The 21,548-nt window shown below is 24.3% G+C and overlaps 2 protein-coding genes and 1 pseudogene across 6 annotated transcripts; all 3 read left to right on the top strand.

Moving 5' to 3' along the window:
• The first annotated feature begins 855 nt into the window (after positions 1-855).
• Positions 856-7,019, top strand: LOC114929942 (cytochrome P450 4C1-like; annotated as a pseudogene). The gene is made up of 13 exons (XR_014926406.1): positions 856-978; positions 1,701-1,946; positions 2,204-2,313; positions 2,525-2,615; positions 3,666-3,851; positions 3,997-4,090; positions 4,330-4,432; positions 4,649-4,754; positions 4,913-5,019; positions 5,108-5,176; positions 5,421-5,589; positions 6,100-6,279; positions 6,346-7,019. The product of XR_014926406.1 is annotated as a cytochrome P450 4C1-like (transcript).
• Positions 7,020-7,253: 234 nt separating this feature from the next.
• On the top strand, positions 7,254-14,128 carry LOC146719679 (cytochrome P450 4C1-like). 2 transcript variants are annotated; one of them, XM_085489762.1, is made up of 13 exons: positions 7,254-7,573; positions 7,763-7,970; positions 8,762-8,871; positions 9,216-9,306; positions 9,832-10,017; positions 10,869-10,962; positions 11,134-11,236; positions 11,439-11,538; positions 11,792-11,892; positions 11,987-12,055; positions 12,655-12,823; positions 13,469-13,648; positions 13,726-14,128. In XM_085489762.1, exons 2-13 carry the CDS (start codon positions 7,817-7,819, stop codon positions 13,890-13,892), a joined length of 1,524 nt encoding a protein of 507 aa, XP_085345888.1. In that variant the 5' UTR covers positions 7,254-7,573; positions 7,763-7,816; the 3' UTR covers positions 13,893-14,128. The 2 variants fall into 2 exon arrangements, with proteins under 2 accessions (XP_085345888.1, XP_085345887.1); XM_085489761.1 differs by having other exon boundaries at positions 7,254-7,643.
• Positions 14,129-14,846: 718 nt separating this feature from the next.
• LOC146719678 (cytochrome P450 4C1-like) lies at positions 14,847-21,268 on the top strand. Of its 3 annotated transcripts, none has more exons than XM_085489868.1 (13): positions 14,847-14,984; positions 15,450-15,672; positions 15,967-16,082; positions 16,332-16,422; positions 16,979-17,164; positions 17,390-17,483; positions 18,465-18,567; positions 19,452-19,554; positions 19,835-19,941; positions 20,024-20,092; positions 20,323-20,491; positions 20,694-20,873; positions 20,954-21,268. In XM_085489868.1, exons 2-13 carry the CDS (start codon positions 15,513-15,515, stop codon positions 21,148-21,150), a joined length of 1,575 nt encoding a protein of 524 aa, XP_085345994.1. In that variant the 5' UTR covers positions 14,847-14,984; positions 15,450-15,512; the 3' UTR covers positions 21,151-21,268. The 3 variants fall into 3 exon arrangements, with proteins under 3 accessions (XP_085345994.1, XP_085345993.1, XP_085345992.1); XM_085489867.1 differs by having other exon boundaries at positions 15,332-15,672; XM_085489866.1 differs by having other exon boundaries at positions 14,847-15,672.
• Positions 21,269-21,548: the final 280 nt, after the last annotated feature.

Genomic DNA, 21,548 nt, shown 5'->3' with positions numbered 1-21,548 from the left:
AATTGTTTATTATAATTAAAATAAAATAGAGTAGCAAAATATCAGCGCTGTCAGCGCTTTTTTGAAGGATAGAATTTACATAATAATAAATAATTAAATTGTTTGATAATGCATATATATCTCTAGACCTCTTTTTATTTATTGAATTTTTCGAATTTACGAAACATTAAAATACTTGCAGATAAGAAATATTTTTATCGGCTCTCAGTATTAATAATAATATAAATATGAAATTTTTTAATCGGAAGAATATTCTTCGGAATTAATTTTTCGCGCTTTGTTAAAATTGTTAAAAATTCTCTAAATTATTTTTCCTTGTGTATTGCCAATGTTAGAATTTCGATTTAAAAAAAAATTTTAAACAAAAACACAATTACTATTCCTTGTAGAAATTTATTACTAGTAACGCCAATTAATCACTTATTTCGAGTACTTAAAATACTGATATACAGTAATTTAAGTACTCGAAATGAGTGATTAAATACTCGAAACAAGTGATAAATTGACGTTACTAGTGATAAATTTCTATAAGGGATTTTGAATCAACATCTTAAATCTAAAATCATATTTTCAAATAATATTATATAGGTACGAATATATAATAACGAAACTATATGGTTCTCTTTATATATTATTATATATTATTATATATTATTATATAATATTATATATATATATATATTATATATTGTTATTACATAACTATATTATTACATATAATATTTTCTTACTGTCTTGTATAATTATCATCTTTCTTGATTCTCAATTGCAATTCTGTAATTTATTCTTATCTTAAGCTTATCAATGACGTTTATGACCTGCAGAATAAATTATAAATAAATATCTTCGGTATAAATAAGTCTCATTTTGTGAAAACATTGTATAGTGTATATATCTGCTTGATGAGATTTATAACTGCATCTTAAATATTTGATTTTACGGTGTTTAAACTGATCGTCACCTCAAAATTATTATCAGGTAATTAGGATTATTTGCACAAAATATTGTATAAAAATAATATTTTATAAATCTATTACAAAATCTGAACAATAATTAATAATATAATAATATCATAATTAATATAAGCGCGTAATTTTTATATAAATTTTAACCAATATCACAAGGTGTTAGTTTTAATTAATTGATATAATTTTATTAAATATTTAATATATTATTTTGATAGAAACGTTGAATTAAAAAACTACAAAATTAAAGAAAGACTCTTTCAAACAGTCGCGGTTTATATAATTACATTAATGTATAATTTGTATATTATATAAAAACGTAAAATATATATATGAGAATTATATTTTTAATAAAAACCAAATAAAAATTTATGTTATCCAAAACAAGAAAATACATAATTATTGATCGCTTAAATGTTTAAAATAATTGATGCGAAAATGAGAGACATTCGCTTTAATTATTACATTATTAATCAATAGATTTAGGTTTCGCAATTTTACGAAATTTTATCTTATACAATAAATAAAGAAACAATTATATATAATAGTTGATTAAAAAATTTTCTGATTTGATTCATAAATTTTTATTACGCGAATAATGTTTTTCTTTATTACAAATGATCACATATTTATCATAATTTTTTATAGTTCTTTAAAGTTGTTAACTAAAAAATATATAATTAATGCATTTCAATGATAGTTAAGTTTATAATTTATCGAGTTTTAAAAAATTAGTGACATTTAGAAAATCAAGACAATTACGCTAGATGGAGAAGAAGATCGAGTTTAATTAGACGATCAAAGACGTTAAATGTTAAGAAACCATGTTTATCACAATACTGTTATTGCCTATTGTTATTTTATTGGTGTATAATTATTACGTGTATTATGGAAGAAATGGGCGATTGATTAATCTTATACCAGGACCAAAAAACTTACCGATTATTGGCTATTTATTGCACTTCCAAGGACTTTCAGCAGGCAAGTATAAAATAATATTAAAATCTATTTACATTAATGACATACAATTTATTCATATATTTATACATTGAAGCAAAAGTTGAATTAAAATATAAATCTTGAAACGTATATAATTTATCAATATTATTATTACATACTATACTTACTTATAAAATAATCTTTAACTTTTTGTCAGCATTTCTTTTTGTAATAATATTAATTGTTTTAATTATTATTAGTTTGATTTTTGTAGTCATATTTATAATATATTTTTTCAGAGAAACAACTGAAACTGTTATACGATTTAAGTAATTTGTATTATTCTATTTTTAAATTATGGGCTTTATTTACACCCATTGTATTTATTCGTCATCCAGATGATTTTGAGGTAATAAAAGAAATTCGATTCTGTATAGACATTACGATTTAGCTAGATTTAGGAATCTTGTTTCACAAAAAAAATTTTTTTAATTCGTAAAGAAATATTTTTTAAAGTGAAAAAATTATCGTAGATACTCGATTAAAATTAAATAATTTGTGATACGATTATTTGTGTATTTAAGATTATAAATGCTAATATAAAAACTTGGTGGTTTCAGACGATATTAAGTAACATCAAGCATATCGAGAAAAGTCATATATATAAGCCGTTACTACCTTGGTTCAACACAGGTCTTCTTACTAGTGCAGGTAATATAATGACGTTAACATGTAAGCGTTCATATTTCACATTATCAGCTTACAACGTGCGTATCACATTATCAATTATTCATGTATTAGAATATTCATTAAAATCTTATATTTAGATTTCAATATTATTTCAACCGATAAACTTTTACAACTTTCCATACAACACAAAATATTTTTAAAATATTTTTAAAATATTTTAAAAATATTATGAATGTTTTAAAAAAATATTTCTAAATATTTCTATAAAATATTGAAAAATATTGAAAACATTCAAAATATTTTAAAAATATTTTTTAAAAAATAAAATAAATCTCGAAAATATTTTTAAAATGTTTTTATGTCCGCTTCTTCATGTTTAAAAAATATTTTTGAATATAGATTTAAACTAATATTTCAAAAATATGTATCAAATATTTAAGAAAATATCTGAGCGATAAAGAAGAACATTTTTAAAAATATTTTTAAGTTTTTTAAATTATTCTAAAAAATGTTATCACAAAAATTTTTTAAATTATTTTAAAATATTTCTAAAACCATTTAAAAATGTTTTTATGCAATATTTTATAGAAATATTTTTTGAAAACATTTATAATATTTTGTGCTGTATAGGTTCTTCGTTGTAAACTAATAAATTTAAAAGAAACTTGTAAACACGATTATATTGAAAGATAATTTTGTCATGCATTATCAATTAAATATATAGAAGTAATAATGTTTCACAATTAAATAATATTTTTAATTATTCAAATTGTTTTGTTATAGACTGTAATAATTTTAGTTTATTTCTATCTGTCAGTTTAAAAACTTTTAATTAAAAAATAATAATTAAATTTATGATAATGCAACTCATTTTATATTATAAAAATTGCATGAGAAAAGAATTATAAAAAAATTTTGCGACATAAAAAATAATTAAAATTAAAAATAAATTTAATATAATTAACATTAAATTTAATTCATATATTATTAAAAAATTGGTTAATTTAACATTAAATTATTTATATCTCATTGCACTATTTTGTGTTATCTTGATTTCTTTATATTATATAGGCACTAAGTGGCAAACGCGACGAAAATTATTAACACCTGCATTCCACTTTAAAATATTAAATCAATTTGTTGAAATCTTGATCAAGGAGGGTGATTTTATGGCACAATGTTTGAAAGATATCGGAGGAACAGTTGTAAAAGATTTAGTACCATTTACTAGTGAACATACGTTAAATGCGATATGCGGTAAGATTATTATTCTGAATAATGATAAACATAATAAAAAATATAATATGCAATTTTTATATATATGCATAAAGAAATATTTAGTAAGTAGTAATAATTTGTGACTGTATTTTTTATCTTATACATATAATAAATGCATATATAGAAACTGCGATGGGCATCTCTCTGCAAAAACTTGGCAAATTTCAGCAACAGTATCGAAGTGCAATTCACGAGATAATTGAACTAATAGTTTATAGGTAATTTACAGATATAGAAAATAATTATGTATATATATAACCCTCTGAGTTATGACTTTTAGAATTGTTATTGAATAGTCATGTAAAGCCAAATTTTTTTGCTATATAAATAATTTTTTACTTATTGTCTCTACAATCTATGATTTTTAAAGTTTATTCTATGATTTTACGATGGCTTTAGATAAGATCTTTATAAAATTATATTATTATTGAAATTGTATAATTTTGTTACGGTTAAGATTACTGAGCCCTTGGATCTATAATAATTTGATGTTCGCATTGTCATCAACAGGAAGGAAGCAAAAAAGGATCTTGAAAATATTGCATGGATTTACGGAAAAAGTATATTATATAATAAAAGTATATTATATAAATCATATTCCTTAAGATTCTTCACACTATTTTTTATATAAAATAATTAATCAAAAATATCAATTAATAACATATATTATGCTATTATTAATAACATATTATACTATTATAATATCTATGATATAGAATATAGGACAATGTGCTATTGTGTTATTTAATACAAAACATCATTTAAAAAACGTGCAGATCATTGCAGAGAGAAAACTTTATCATAAACGCACTAATGGTCGATACTTGAAAAATCTTGAAAGTGACAAAGAGGCGGAGATAGATGATGCAGAAGTGTTTGCAAGTATATAAGATTTAAACTGCACACGATTTTAATTTGTAATTAAATTGTGCTTGTAATGTCTACATTAAATATACGTATATAATGATGTGCTATCTAATTAAATGACTTGCAAAATACGACGTGCCAAAGTAAGATTTATGTTTTTTATTTATTTTCAGTTAAAAAAAAACGGCTAGCCATGCTGGATCTCCTAATAATGGCATCTCAAGACGGTGTTTTGACTGACTTGGATATTAGAGAGGAAATCGACACCTTTATGTTTGAAGTATGTATATGCTAAAATATTTTTCAATTTTTTTCTAGACATTATCTAATATAAGTGAGTACAAATTGCAATATTGCAATGATTACAGGGTCATGACACTACAGCGATGGGTTTAACCTTTGCTTTATTATTATTAGCTGAACACAAAGATATTCAGGTATTTTATTCTTCAATCAATTGCGATATTATTTTTATTGCAAATTTTGTTCACAGTAGTATGAATTTTTAATTTATTATAGTGCAATTTTTTCTTTATATAATTATATATACATAATTTACAAAAATTAAATTACCTCCAAAATAAATATAATTGTCTTATTTATCAAAAATTTATTTGTATTTATGCGCTTAAAAACTAGAATAACAAAAACGATTTTTAATTATTATTATCAATGGAACAGGAACGTGTGAGGGCTGAAATCGATACCGCGATGCAGGAAAACGGAGGAAAACTTACCATGAAATCGTTGCAAGATTTATCATATTTAGACAGATGTTTAAAGGAAGTGTTACGTTTATATCCGAGCGTGCCTTTTATATCACGAACAGCTGCGGAAGACGTAAAATTACGTAATTAATCACGCTTTTGCTGCATATCAAACTTAATTGCTTTAACATTTTAAGCACATAATACAGCATAAAATATTATGAATGTTTTCAAAAAATATTTCTAAATCTTTATATAAAATATATTGTATAAAAACATTAAAATTATTTTAGGAATATTTTAAAATGATTTAAAATTTTGTTGTGATAACATTTTTTAGAATATTTAAAAAAAACTTAATAATATTTTTAAAAATGTTCTTTTTATCGCTCAGATAATATTTTCTTAAATATTTGATAGATATTTTTGAAATATCAGTTTAAATCTATATTCAAAAATATTTTTTAAACATGAGCGGAGATATAGAAACATTTTAAAAATATTCTCGAGAATTATTTTATCTTTCTAAAAATATTTTTAAAAGATTTTAAAAATATTTTGTACCATATGGGTATATTATATTATATATATTTTAATTCTCAAAAAACTCTTTTATTTTTGTAGATTGCATGTAATTTTAATATTCTTTTCAGAATCATATGTCGTGCCTGCTGGAACGATTCTATTTCTTCAAATTTTTGGGTCTCACAGAGATCTAAATTTCTGGCCAAATCCGGAAGTTTTTGATCCGGATAGATTTTTACCCGAAAAAATCCAGAATCGTCACCCTTATTCTTATGTACCATTTAGTGCCGGGCCGAGGAATTGCATAGGTAAGAATTATTCATCATTTTCGTTCCTCTTTATATCTATCAATGTTGACACCTTTTGAATTGTAGGTCAACGATTCGGTATGCTAGAGTTGAAGGCTATGATAGTTTCTTTGATACACAATTTTTACTTGGAACCAGTAGATCATGTAAAGGATGTTCGGCTGAAGGTTGATATAGTAATTCGTCCTTCTCATCCGATTCGTGTAAAATTCATTCCAATCGAAGACAAAGTTGTTTGAAACTAACACAAATATCACATGAATTTATATATATAAAAAATTCATATATTGTTAAAAATGAGAGAAAAATCATTATGCATATTATATGTTCAACAAAATATATATTATACATCAATACGAAACGGAGCGCATCTTATGTATATATATATATATAGTAATAATTTAACAAAAACATTTTGATAGTTGCATGTATCAAGAGCTTAGTCTATTGAAAGTTATGAATATTAAAGGATTTAGGTCAGGACATGCAAATATTTTTCAATGACATAAATTAATCGTCTAGATTATATTAATTATATATCAAGTGTGCCAATGCAAAACTTATTATCATATTATAATTAATAATTAATGTAAAAACAATCCACTCTGATATTTTAGTATTTGTTACATTATAATTGTTAGATAATGATTTAAACTGTTTGTTGAATCATTATTGAATTGACGAAGCGTTGTTCAATCATATGTATATTTTTATAATAAAAATTTGTGAGCAAAAATAAATTTTTTTTCTTGTTATGCATCAATAATTAATTAGTGTTGATATCTCGAGTCTGGAGAAAGAAAATTATATCGTTATTTTAATCAAATTTTATTTAAATCAATATTTTTAATCTCGAGTATATTTTTAAATGATTAATATCATTCTTATTTTCTCAAAAAATGTCATTTTTAATGTTATATAATTATCTGAATCAAAATAAAATTATCGTAATATGGACGCTCTTATCGTAATAACAAGGATAGAGAATGTATCTCGGGTTCGATTCCCGATTTAGCCGATTTTTTTGGATCAGTATATTTTTCTTGTCTACATCAAAGGGGTAAAGGGATATGGGAGTTCAAATCTCAATTCAGAGATAGGTCTTGCTAAATATTTGGCTCATCGCAGATACTTCACAGATACATCCTCTATCCTTGAAATTATCATGCCTCTTAAAATAGAACTTTGACTTTGTCCTCTTGAATTGCAGAATGATTATATATATATTGATTTCAGATGTTTATTGCCACTTTGTAAAGATTTGTCATCTTGACATGTATATACGACGAGAATTGTGAGTTTACTTCAAACATTTATGTGGTGTTTTAAAAAATTGATTTAGTTGTCAGAAAATCTGTTATCAGGTATTCGGCAGTATTTGTATAAAAAATATTTTATAAGATTCTATTGTAAAATAATAATTAATAATATCAATGTTTAAAATACATTATTAATAATTCGTTTGATATTCACTTATGATCAGAGGAACGAAAAGCAGAAGATTGAGCTAAAACGGTGAAAGACATCACGCCAAAAAATGTTATTCAATATATTGTTATTATTCATTTTTATTTTATTGGCGTATTATTATCATTTGCATTATGGAAGAAAAGGACGACTCATTAATCTTATACCCGGACCAAAAGGCTATCCAATTATTGGCTATTTGTTGCATTTACGTGGTACACCAGGTAAGTACAAAATTTCAAATCTATTTATATTAATTAATATACAACCTGTCATTTATGCGCATATACAAAAGTTAAATTTATAAATCTTCTGTTCTTGAACAAATATCTGTCAATATTATTGCATGCCCATACAGCACAAAATATTAGAAATGTTTTCAAAAAATATTTCTAAATATTTCTATAAAATATTGCATAAAAATATTTTTAAACAGTTTTAAGAATATTTTAAAATAATTTAAAAATCTTTTAAGATAACATTTTCTAGAATATTTTAAAAAACATATATTTTTTAACTGATTTTAAAAAACTTTTAAAAATATTTTTAAAGATGTTTTTCTTCATCGCTCAAATAATATTTTTTTAAATATTTGATATATATTTTTAAAATATTAGTTTAAATTTATATTCAAAACTATTTTTTAAACATAAAAAAGCGGACATAGAAACATTTTAAAAATATTTTCGGGAATTTTTTATCTTTTAAGAAATATTTTTAAAAGATTTTAAAAATATTTTGTGCTGTATGGGTGTTGATTACTTATACTGTATATAATAATTGCTCAGGCTTATCAGTATTTTTTTGCAATAATATTCTTTCATTTTTTTAATTAGTCTGTTTCCAACAAGTCTAAAACAGAGTATACTTAAGTAAAAGTACACACAGTGTAAAGAAGCACATTAAAAATAATAATGAAAATTAATCTGACAAAAATTTTTGTAGCTATATTTTTAATATATTTCTTTAATATATTTTTAATATATTTTTTAATATATTTTAATATATTTCTCAGAGGCCCTGTGGAACCGGTTATGTGATATCACTGATAAATATTATCCCTTTCTTAAAATCTGGGGATTCTTCCTTCCCCTTGTCTCTCTTCGTCATCCAGATGATTTAGAGGTGAAAAAATGAAATTTAATTCTCTGTAAACATTACGATTTAGATTCATGAATTTTGCATTCTTGTTTTATATAAAAAGATTTTTGTTTGGTAAAAAATGTTTCTTAAAAATCTAAAAAGTGAAAAACATTCAATTTTTAAGATTACATAATATTTGTGATATTAATAAAATTTTCGGTATCTGTATACCTGAGAGATTGAGTCACATGTTACATGTAACAATTCGAGATACGATTAATTATAATTTATCTGCACTTATATATATCTGACAAGTTGAGTGCTTTATTTTTTTATATACACAATATGTTAATGTTTTTATCTTAACATATTATCGGTGATTTCAGACAATACTAAGCAACACCAAACACATCGAGAAAAGTCTTATATATGATATGTTTCATCCTTGGTTAAACAGAGGTCTTCTCACCAGCACAGGTAACGTAAATAATGACATTATAATACAAGTGCATTTTATTATCTTATTACTTTATTATTACAATCTATTATAAATAGGCCTATCTTTATAGAAAATTGAACGTAATCTTACAATTACAATAGATTGGAATATTATTTTAGACGGTGAACTTTTACAACTATGAATGATTTTTACAACTTTGTTAATAAATTAATAAATTTAAAAAATTTGCTAATATAATTTAGCGATAATACACTCCTCAAAATAATTAAGAGATTAAAAAATTTTCCAAAAAGTAAGCAAATTTTAAATAGCTGTAAGATTGAAGATTGAAGATTTAAAATAATTTTTTGACATTTTCATGTTAAAGTCTGAAGTAAAAATTTCGAGAAAAGAAGATTTACGCATGATTATAAAAGAATTTTGTGATGAAATAAACTAAAGACAATTAATATCATTTAAAGATTGGGTACTTAAACATTAAAATGTCTTATATAACATTATTTGTATTATATCATATAATTCTTTGTTTTTATATATTTTAGGCACTAAGTGGCAAACGCGACGAAAATTATTAACACCTACATTCCACTTTAAAATATTAAATCAATTTGTTGAAATCTTGATCAAGGAGGGTGATTGCATGACACAGTCTTTGAAGGATACTGGTGGAACAGTTGTAAAAGATTTAGTACCATTTATTAGTGAACATACGCTAAACGCGATATGCGGTAAGATTATTATTCTGAATAATGATAAACATAATAAAAAATATAATATGCAATTTGCATATTGTTTATTTAATTTAAATATATTTATATATTCAATTAACAAAATAATAATTAGTTGAATGATTTAATCAAGTTAACAAATTTTTCTCAGTGTATTAAGATTAATTTTAATGTTACTATAGCTTTATTTACACACGTTAAAACAGATTTTTGATAATTATAAATACAGATATCATTAAAAAGAGAAATACTGATAAGCTGATTATTCATACAGCACAAAATATTTTAAAATCTTTTAAAAATTATTTTCTTAAAAGATAAAATAATTCTCGAAAATATTTTGAAAATGTTTCTATGTCCGCTTTATCATGTTTAAAAACTATTTTTGAATATAGATATAAACTAATATTTCAAAAATATGTATCAATTATTTAAGAAAATATTTGAGCGAAGAAGAACGTTTTTAAAAGTTTTTAAAATATTCTAAAAAATGTTATCACACAAAATTTTTCAATTATTTAAAAACATTTCTAAAATTATTTTAAAATGTTTTTATGCAATATTTTATAAAAATATTTAGAAATATTTTTTGAAAACATTTATAATATTTTGTGCTGTATGGGCTGTTATATGTATGAAGATTTCATTTTATACGGCAATAGTTCAAAAGATAAAGAATTTAGTTTAAAAGAAAAAGAATTTATTCGCATATACACACATTTTATACTGCACTTTTGATATTAATGTTGTATGAGATATATAATATTCGATATATTATATACAAAGGAATATTCAGCAATATTTTTCAACTTATATTCCATTTTGTGCACATATAAACAATTTTTTTATAGAAACTTCCATGGGCATCTCACTGCAAGAACTTGGCAAATTTCAGCAACAGTATCGAAATGGCATACATCAGATAATCGAAATAATAGTTAATAGGTAACTTAACGAATATTTAAAATAATTATATATTATATATATATATATATATATATATATATAATATATAATTATTTTAAATATTCGTTTAAAAAATATATATATATATATATATATACATATATATATATGATTATAACAATTCTATTTTCTTATTGATATACGATTTAGAGTGTTGAATCCTTTTGTCCATCACAATTTGTTATTTGCATTGACGCCAGAAGCAAGAAAACAAAAACAGATTTTGAAAATATTGCATGGATTTACAGAAAAAGTACGCCATAAATTATATTATTAAGATTCTTCTAAAATTTTCTCCTATATAAAATTACAATAAATTTTGTAATCTTCGTTCCGCAAGATTATGCAATTAAATATTAATAACATTATACTATTAATATTTATGATATACATAAGATAATGTAGTATTATTATTTAATACGATACATAATTTTTAAAAAATTAATATCGTGTAGATCATTGCTGAAAGAAAACATTATCACGAACGCACGAATAATCGATACTTAAAAGACCTTGAAAATGACAAAGAAATGGAGACAGATGAGGTATTTGGAAGTACGTAAGAATCGAGAGATTTTTTCTAATTTAAGTTTGAGTATGCAATATATCTTATTGCAATATTATCAATTATGCTTGTGTAGTATTTACATTAAACACATAATTAGACGTAATGATGCAAAATATGTCTGCGTAAGATTCAATTAATATTATTTAAAACAGAGTTTGATTTTTAAATAAGATTAACGTAATAAATGATAATAAGTATAACATGCAAAAATAAGATAAATATGTCTTCTTTATTTTCTAGTTAAAAAAAAGCGACTGGCTATGTTAGATCTCTTATTGGCATCTCGTCAGGATTTGTCCGATTCAGACATTAGAGAGGAAGTCGATACCTTTGTGTTTGAGGTATAAATCTATCATTTTTAAACATATTTTTATTTAATATTTTTATATTACAGAATTATTTAAATGTAAACGAAGCATAATACTCTAATTGCAGGGTCATGATACTACAGGAATGGGTATTACCTTCGCTTTATTATTATTAGCTGCACATAAGGATATCCAGGTACTTACCCATACAGCACAAAATATTAAAAAAATTTTTTTTAAATATTTCCTAAAAGATCAAATAATTCTCAAAAATATTTTTAAAATGTTTCCATGTCCGCTTTTTCATGTTTCAAAAATATTTTCAGAAATATTTTTGAATATAGATTTAAATTAATATTTCAAAAATATGTATCAAATATTTAAGAAAATATTATCTGAGCGATAAAGAAGAACATTTTTAAAAACATTTTTAAAAGTTTTTTAAAATACGCAAAAAAACACATTTTTAAAAATATTCTAAAAAAAAGTTATCACACAAAATTTTTTAATTATTTTTAAATATATTTTTAAAACCATTTAAAAATGTTTTTATGCAATATTTTATAGAAATATTTAGAAATATTTTTTGAAAACATTCATAATATTTTGTTCTGTATATATATATATATATATATATATATATATATATATATCATTATACAATATATTGCGAAAAAATTAAAACGTCTCTGAAATAAAAATAAAAATTTAATTTTATTAAGGACCTTATTATTTATTTCAATATATTTACATAAAAACTAGAATATTAAGGAATAAATTTTAATTATTATGTAGGAACGTGTGAGAGCTGAAGTCGATACCGTGATGCAGGAAAACGGAGGGAAACTTACCATGAAATCGTTGCAAGATTTATCATATTTAGATAGATGTTTAAAGGAAACACTACGTTTGTATCCGAGTGTGTTTTTAATATCACGAAAAACTGCGGAAGACGTCAAATTACGTAATTAATTACTTTTTTTCTGCATAATATATTCTCGAACAAGTCACATTACATGAATAGATCACAAAAAAAAGGAATCCTTGATTCAAGTATATTTTTATTCTTGAACGCTATTTGATTGATTTAAGCATAGAATGCTCTTTGTAATCGCAAATTTTCATTTGTCTTAATAATAAATAAGTTTGTGTGAAGTATATTTTATCCTTAAGATATATTCTTGTTTTAAAAATCGCATATGGTAAAAACAAACTTATTGTTAGTCACATTTGAACTATTAGAATTATTATATATATTTGAAAGTACCGCTTATATCCGATGCTCACTTATCGCTTGTCCTTGCAATATTTATAAGTAAATTTCAATTTCAACCAAGAATATTTTGCACTTTGTTTTAAGAATAAATCATCCTTTCTCCAAAATTATTCATATTTGGCGCTATTATAAGGATAAAATATACTTGAATCAAGGCATATTTGCATTCTTTCAAGGATACTGTTTTTTCTGTGATGTATTATCAAATGTAAAATAAGTTTAAAATAATGTTTAAATTGCTCTAATATTTTAGGAATATTAATGTACATTTTATTTTTCGAAAAGAAGCTTATTTTTTGCAAATTGCAACTAATATTATAATACGCTTTCCAGATTCATATGTTGTGCCTGCCGGAACGATTTTACATCTTCATATTTATGGGGTTCATAGAGATCCCAATTTTTGGCCAAATCCAGACGTATTTGATCCGGATAGATTTTTGCCCGAAAAAATCCAGAGTCGTCATCCTTATTCCTATCTACCATTCAGCGCAGGACCAAGGAACTGCATAGGTGAATAACATGCAATGTCAGTTCTCGCATTGATTGAAATTATTATAATATAAATTTTGATATATTTCTAATCATAGGTCAACGATTCGCCATGCTAGAGTTGAAAGCTATGATAGCTCCTTTGGTGCACAATTTCTACTTGGAACCAGTAGATCTTGTAAAGAATGTCCGGCTGAAGGCCGATGTAATAATTCGTCCTTCTCACCCGGTTCGTGTAAAATTTGTTCCAATCGAAAGCAAATAGTCTACGTAAATGTAAGAAATTGATGTATTGTAGAAATGAAAGAGAAATCATTACGCATATTATATGTTCAACAAAATATATATTGTATGTGTAAATTTAATCGTGAAAATATACATGTAGAAACTATATATACTTGTAAGATCATCCATTTAGTAGTTTCAAATCTTTATTATAAAATATTGTTAATATTTAGAAAATATGTTAATCAAAAGAATAAAGAGAATAATTGTATACAACTGGTATTATTTTTTTAATAAACATAATTTTCAAAAGTGTTAATGTTATTTTTGCAAGAAGAAAAACCTTCCCAATTTAAACAATAAAATATACACTTTAGCAATATTATTTTGCACAATAAGTTTTTTGAAGTGACAATTCGTTTTTTTTCTTTTTTGATAAATTAATCGTCTAGCCTCTTTAAGATTGATAATATATAAAGATGCAAAATTAATATTTAACGAACTTTGTTCTATAATATTTTGCTATTATATTACATTGTAAAATAATGATTAGATAACTGAATTATTGAACTTTATACTGACTGGAATAAATATTTAGATTATAAAGTATTGCGTGTAAAATAATTTTAAATGAAAAAAGTCAACTCAAGTGCGTATAAGAAATCAGAGTTGCCTTTTATTAAAGAAAATAGATTTTATCTTAATTGAAGACCAGATAACATGCAATACATATTTATTTAAGAAAGAAAGAATAATTGATTTATTTAAAATGTGGCTCGAGATTTAAAGTATATTGATTTCAAATAGTGAAATCAATATATTTTAAATCTCGAGCCACATTTCAAATAATCAATTATTCTTTCTTCCTTAAATAAATATGTATTGCATATTATCTGGTCTTCAATCAAGATAAAATCTCTTTTGTTTAATAAAAGACAACTTTGATTTTTTCTTATACGCACTTGAGTTGAAGACGGCTATATTTATATAAAAATTTCTGATTTGCACTGTCAGTATTTTGCGAAGATGTTTTGCTGGCACGTGTACTTATATAATATCTGCTTGATGTGATTTGTGACTTTATTTTAATCATTTGATTGCAGTTTAACTTGATCGTCAGGAACACTATCAAGTAATATAGATAATAGATTGTCAATTAAATTTAAACTCGTGTTATAAAATAATAAGATTCATTTGAAGGCCTTAACGAGCAAGTAATAAAAAATATCTTTGTTACGAAGCTGTTACAATTCATATTGCGAATTCCAAAATCAGATTTACATATATATTAATTAAATAACGCAAGACGTTTCGGCACTAATTTGTGTCTTTTGCTCAGTTGCTTCCTCTTCAAATTCAAATATATAGTGTTCTGTTTTTATTGGAAATTCCTTCTTCCGTTTGATGTGCATAATTTAAAATGTAATCTATGTGTGTTCGTCTATATTTAATTTATTATTATATTCCTTTGTCTTATAGTAGATAATAAAAAAGAACATATTAATTAAAATATGTAAAATATTAAGAAAAAGTGTAAGTTTTGTGATAAAATAAATATTATTTATTTTGTGCCACGAAATTGTAATCCAAAAATTAGAAAAACAGGTGCCTGAAGAAGATTAAGCTAAATTAAGTGAAAGATATTACGTAAAAAAAAACAATGTATATCACTATAATTTTATTATTATCAATTTTGATTTTATTGATGTATAACTATTACGTGCATTATGGAAGAAACGGTCGATTGATTAATCTTATACCAGGAGTACCGACTCATCCAATTGTAGGCAATGCAATTCAATTCACTTCAATTTCTGTAGGCAAGTACACAATTTTTAATTACGTATCTTAATTAACATACGATTCGTCATTTGTGCGCACATACAAGCAAAAGTTAAATTAATAAGTCCTCTAATTTGAGCAGATAGTTATCAATATTAATGCAAGCTTATTGCATATTAAATAATTATTTAAACTAGTCAGTATTTCTCTGCAATCCATTTTCTTAATTATTATTCATCCATTTTAAATATCTGCACAAAGGTTCGGTAATAATAAAAATAACGATAAAATTAATCCCACAACAATTGTGGTATTTATAATATACTTTTCAGAAGAACAATGGAAGTTGCTTTGTACGATACCTAGTATGCCTGAGTATTATCCCATTCTCAAAGCCTGGTTTGTGTTCTATCCCGTTGTATCTATTCGTCATCCAGATGATTTAGAGGTAATAAGAGCAATTCAATTCTTTTATTAAATCAAATTATTCAATTCTAGGTATTCAGTTAAATTTAGAAATCCTGCATTTTTTAATATTTTTTATCAAAAAATGTATTTGATGAAAAATGTTATTAAAATAAACGTTAAAAAGTTTCTTAAAAAAACAAACAAAGGATCGTAGATAATAATAATCAAAATTAGAAATTTAAAATGCGATTAATAAATTATCTGCTGAATACATTTTCGGTGATTTCAGACGATATTAAGTGGCACCAAACATATTGAGAAAAGTCGTATGTATGAGGCGTTACATCCTTGGCTCGCCACAGGACTTCTTACTAGCGCAGGTAATGTAATGACGTTAATTAACACATAAGGATACGTACTATACAATTCCAGTTTGATATAATATACTTAGGTCTGTTTTAAAAAGTCAAATAATATTTCAATTAGATTTGAATATTTTTCTGAACGGTATACTTACACAACTTCATCGTATATTAATAAATTTAGATATTTGAAAAGGTAATTATATTGCAGAATAATTTCGCCATGATACATATATATATTCTCAAGTAACAAGATATTTCACAATTAAATCAAATAGTCGCATTACAGATTTTAAATAAATTTTAGTTTACTTTCTATCTGTCAATTCATAAAGTTTTAATTATAGAATAATTAAAATTATAATAATACCGTTCACTAGAAAAATTTCATGAGAACAAAGTTTAAAGAATTATGAAAAAATTGCAATATAAAAAAATATATTTAGGAAAATTAATAATGTTGAAGGATTGGTCTGTTGGTAAACTTTAAAATTGAGAGAGATAATAATTTTATATCTTATCATTTTTATCAGACAATTTCACGTTGTTATTTTCTTATTTTTGTCTTGAGTAGGTGCTAAGTGGCAATCGCGACGAAAAATATTGACACCTGCGTTTCATTTCAATATATTAAATCAGTTCGTTGAGATTTTGATCAAGGAGGGCGAATGCATGACAAAATCTCTGAAGGATGTCGAAGGGACAGTTGTAAAAGATTTAGTACCATTTATTAGTGAATATACATTAAATGCGATATGCGGTAAGATTTTTACAATGTTCTTGTCTTTATATATGAAGATTAATTAAAAATAAAAACTAGGGCTTAAAAGATAAGAAGAAAATTTCTTCCTTAATTAATGCTACAAAGTATAATATTACAATAGAGATAAATAATATTATTAATTTTTTATATAAAAGCTACTCCTTATTATCAGAAAACAATCTTTGATCGTCTTTTCGATTTTATATAATAATGCACTTGCAGAAACTGCCATGGGCGTTTCTTTGAAAAATTTGGGCGAGTTTCAGCAACAGTATCGAAACGCGATTCACGATGCAATTGAAATACTAGTTTATAGGTAATATATATATATATATACAGGGTGTTTGGCAACAGGTGGGCCAAAATGTAAGGAGTGGTTCTACATGATAAAATAAGACGAAAATCAAGAATGACAAAATTGCGTCCGAGACATTGTTTATTAATTATAAATATTTTAAACTTCGCATTAAGGGCGCCTGACGCACGGCAATTTTCCGATATTTTGCGTGCGTAAGGTACATCGGTAGAGTCGCCGTCAAAATAGACTGTGACGCATAAGTATACAAAAACTTACATCGTAGCAGTTGATGTATATTTTGCAAAATGTAAAATATTTATAATTAATAAACCAAGTCTCGAACGCAATTTTGTCATTCTTGATTTTTGTCTTATTTTATCATGTAGAATCACTCCTTACATTTTGGCCCACCTGTTACCAAACACCCTGTATATATATATATATAAAATAATTATACATATGAATATTTATAATTATTCGAGTTATGATTTTGATATATCGATATCTTTCGGAAAATAGTAATTATTGAATAGTCCTGAAAAGTAAATAATTAGTTATAAAATTCAATTGGTTTAAGAGACAATAATTAATAATAAAAATGTATATTGTATGCGCGCTTCGAATAAAATTTCATTTTAAATTAAAAATTGTTCCAATCTTTAAAATGTTGAAAAAATTGTTAAAAAGTTATATTATTCGAACAATTGCAATTAAGTAAAATATATCGTACGCAATTAAATATCTGAAGATAAGTTATCTTCCATAAAAAACTATAATTACAAATAAAGTAAAATGTTTTGTTAGAAGATTTAGCATTTACTTTTTCATCGTTACATAAATAGTTTTTGAAATTTTACTTTTATTTCTCACAATTTATGACTATTTAAAAATTACTCTAAGATTTTACGATGGCTTATTAAATAAAACTTAAAGTAGAAAAAAATTAATAAGATTACATTGTTATTGAAATTATAATGATCTTATTGAATTACGATTTAGACTACTAAGACCTTGGATGCATTACACTTGGATATACATATTGTATACACGTGGATTTAAACAACAAAGGACCTTGAAAATATTGCATAACTTTACGGAAAAAGTACGTTATGCAGCATTTATTAACTAAAATCCTTTGAATTTTCATCTTTATGTATTATAAAATTAAAATAAATTTTTCATTCTTGTAAGAGTTTAACAAGGCTCTGTAATATCAATATAAATTTAAAGTGTAAAAGTAAATCTCTTGTAGAGATTATTCCAATTTTAAATCTTGGCCATGACCAAGTAAAATTTGATGCCTTGTGCACAGGTATTTAATTCTAACGGAAAAAATTTTAGTTTCGTTGGGATAACGCACTGTCATCCGCGATTTGGCTCTTATTGCCTGTCTTACACTTTAAATTTTTATTTTCAATCTTGCTATTGCAAGATTACGTGATTAATCATAAAAATTAATAATTCATGCTATCACAGAAAAAAAGGAATCCTTGATTCAAGTATATTTTTATTCTTGAACGCTATTTGATTGATTTAAGCATAGAATGCTCCTTATAATCAAAAATTTTTATTTGCCTTAATAATAAATAAGTTTGTGTGAAGTATATTTTATCCTTAAGATATATTCTTGTTTTACAAATCGCATATGGTAAAAACAAACTTATAGTCACATTTGAACTAAGAATTATTATATATACTTGAAAGTACCGCTTATATCCGATGCTCACTTGTCGCTTGTCCTTGCAATATTTATAAGTAAATTTCAGCTTCAACCAAGAATATTTTGCACTTTGTTTTAAGGATAAATTATCCTTTATCCAAAATTATTTATATTTGGTGCTATTATAAGAATAAAATATACTTGAATCAAGGCATATTTGTATTCTTTCAAGGATACTGTTTTTTCTGTGATTATATGTATATATGTATGACGATAAGACTGTTCCGCTATTGGTCATTACTAAAAAAAAATTTAATCTCGTTTAGATCATTGCAGAAAGAAAACTTTATCACGATCGCACGAATGATCAGTACTTGAAAAATCTTGAAAATAATAAAGCGGAGATTGATGATATAGAAGTAATTGGAAGTATGTATGAATAGAATCAGAGTTTCTAGTTTGACTGCGCAATATAAATTTTACAAATCATCCTTCTAGAATTTATGTCGAATACATAATCACACGTAATAATTCAAAATATACTTACCGTAAAATTTTATTATTATTATATATAATATAATTTTAATAATTTTAAACGAGAAAATATATATAGTATAATTATAATATAATATATAATTAAAATATCACATTCAAAAATTATTAGTGTTAAAATTATAGCGTTTGACGCTAATACGTTTTTTATTTCTAGCTAAAAAAAAGCGACTTGCCATGTTGGATCTTTTAATATTGGAATCTCGACAAGGTTCTTTGACTGATTCCGATATCAGAGAAGAAATTGATACGTTTATGTTTGAAGTATGTATTGATAATGCTTAATTAATTTTTTGTACACATTATCTGAATTCTTATATAACAATACATATGATCATAATTACAGGGTCATGATACTACAGCGATGGCTATAACTTTTACTTTATTACTACTAGCTGAACATAAAGATATCCAGGTATTTTTCTTTCGTTATTATTATATTGAGATATAATAATATTATTCTAATTTTTATTCAAAGTAATATAAATATTTAATATTTGTCGCATATTTTTTTTATATAATACGTCCTGAAAAATTAAAACAACATTAAAATAAATATAAAATTTTATTTAATATAACATTTTTTTCATATCTATGATCTATATGTATGTAAAAAATGCATTTTAATTATTATTGATGACATAGGAACGTGTGAGAGCTGAAGTTAATACCATGATGCAGGAAAACGAAGGAAAACTTACCATGAAATCGTTGCAAAATTTATTATATTTAGATAGATGTATAAAGGAATCACTGCGTTTGTATCCGAGTGTGTTTTTAATATCACGAGCAGCAGCGGAAGACGTAAAATTACGTAATTAATCATTTCATTTTATACATATATTTTCGATTACGTCACATATATGCGCACGAAAAATATATAGATCAAATGTAAAATAATTTTAAAATAATATTTAATTGCTTAAACATTTCAAAAACATTAATGTACATTACATTTTTCGAAAAGAAGCTTATTTTTGCAAATTGCAAATGTAATATTATAATACGCTTTCCAGATTCATATGTTGTACCTGCCGGAACAATTTTGCATCTTAATATCTGGGGAGTTCACAGAGATCCTAATTTCTGGCCAAATCCAGATGTATTTGATCCGGATAGGTTTTTGCCTGAGAAAATTCAGAAACGTCATCCTTATTCTTATCTACCATTTAGTGCTGGACCGAGAAATTGCATCGGTAAATTGTTTGCCATTTGCATCTTTCCTCGTGATAAATTTTAATACACTTGATAACTTTTGATACACTTTTAATTGTAGGTCAACGATTCGCCATGCTGGAGTTGAAGGCTATGATAGTTCCTTTGGTGCACAATTTCTACTTCGAACCAGTAGATAATATAAAGGATATCCGGCTGAAGGCCGATATAATAATTCGTCCTTCTCATCCGGTTCGTGTAAAATTCGTTCCAATCGAAGGCAAACAGTCATTTGAAACTAACACAAATACCACGTAAATGTAAGAAATTGACGTATTGTAAAAATGAAAGAAAAATCATTACACATATTATATGTTCAATAAAATATATATTGTATTTGTAAATTTAATCGTGAAAATATACATATAAGACCATCCATTTAGTTTCAAATCTTTATTATAAAATATTTTTAATATTTAAAAAATCTGTCAATAAAAAAAATATGTTAATCAAAAGAATGAAATTTTATACAATTGATTATTTTCTTAATGAACATAATTTTCAAAAGTGGTATTGTTATTTTTGCAAGAAGAAAGGGCTCTCCCATTTAAACAATAAAATATACACTTTAGCAATATTATATTGCACAATAAGTTTTTCCGAGTGATAATTTGCATGATAATTCCTTTTTTTTATTTTTGATAAATTAATCGTCT

This window comes from Nylanderia fulva, unplaced genomic scaffold (genome assembly GCF_048542155.1).
Source record: "Nylanderia fulva isolate GAGA-0341 unplaced genomic scaffold, ASM4854215v1 Scaffold9, whole genome shotgun sequence".
Taxonomy (NCBI): domain Eukaryota; kingdom Metazoa; phylum Arthropoda; class Insecta; order Hymenoptera; family Formicidae; genus Nylanderia; species Nylanderia fulva.
The sequence above is the reverse complement of the archived record's forward strand: the minus strand, read 5'-3'. Positions and strand labels throughout refer to the sequence as shown.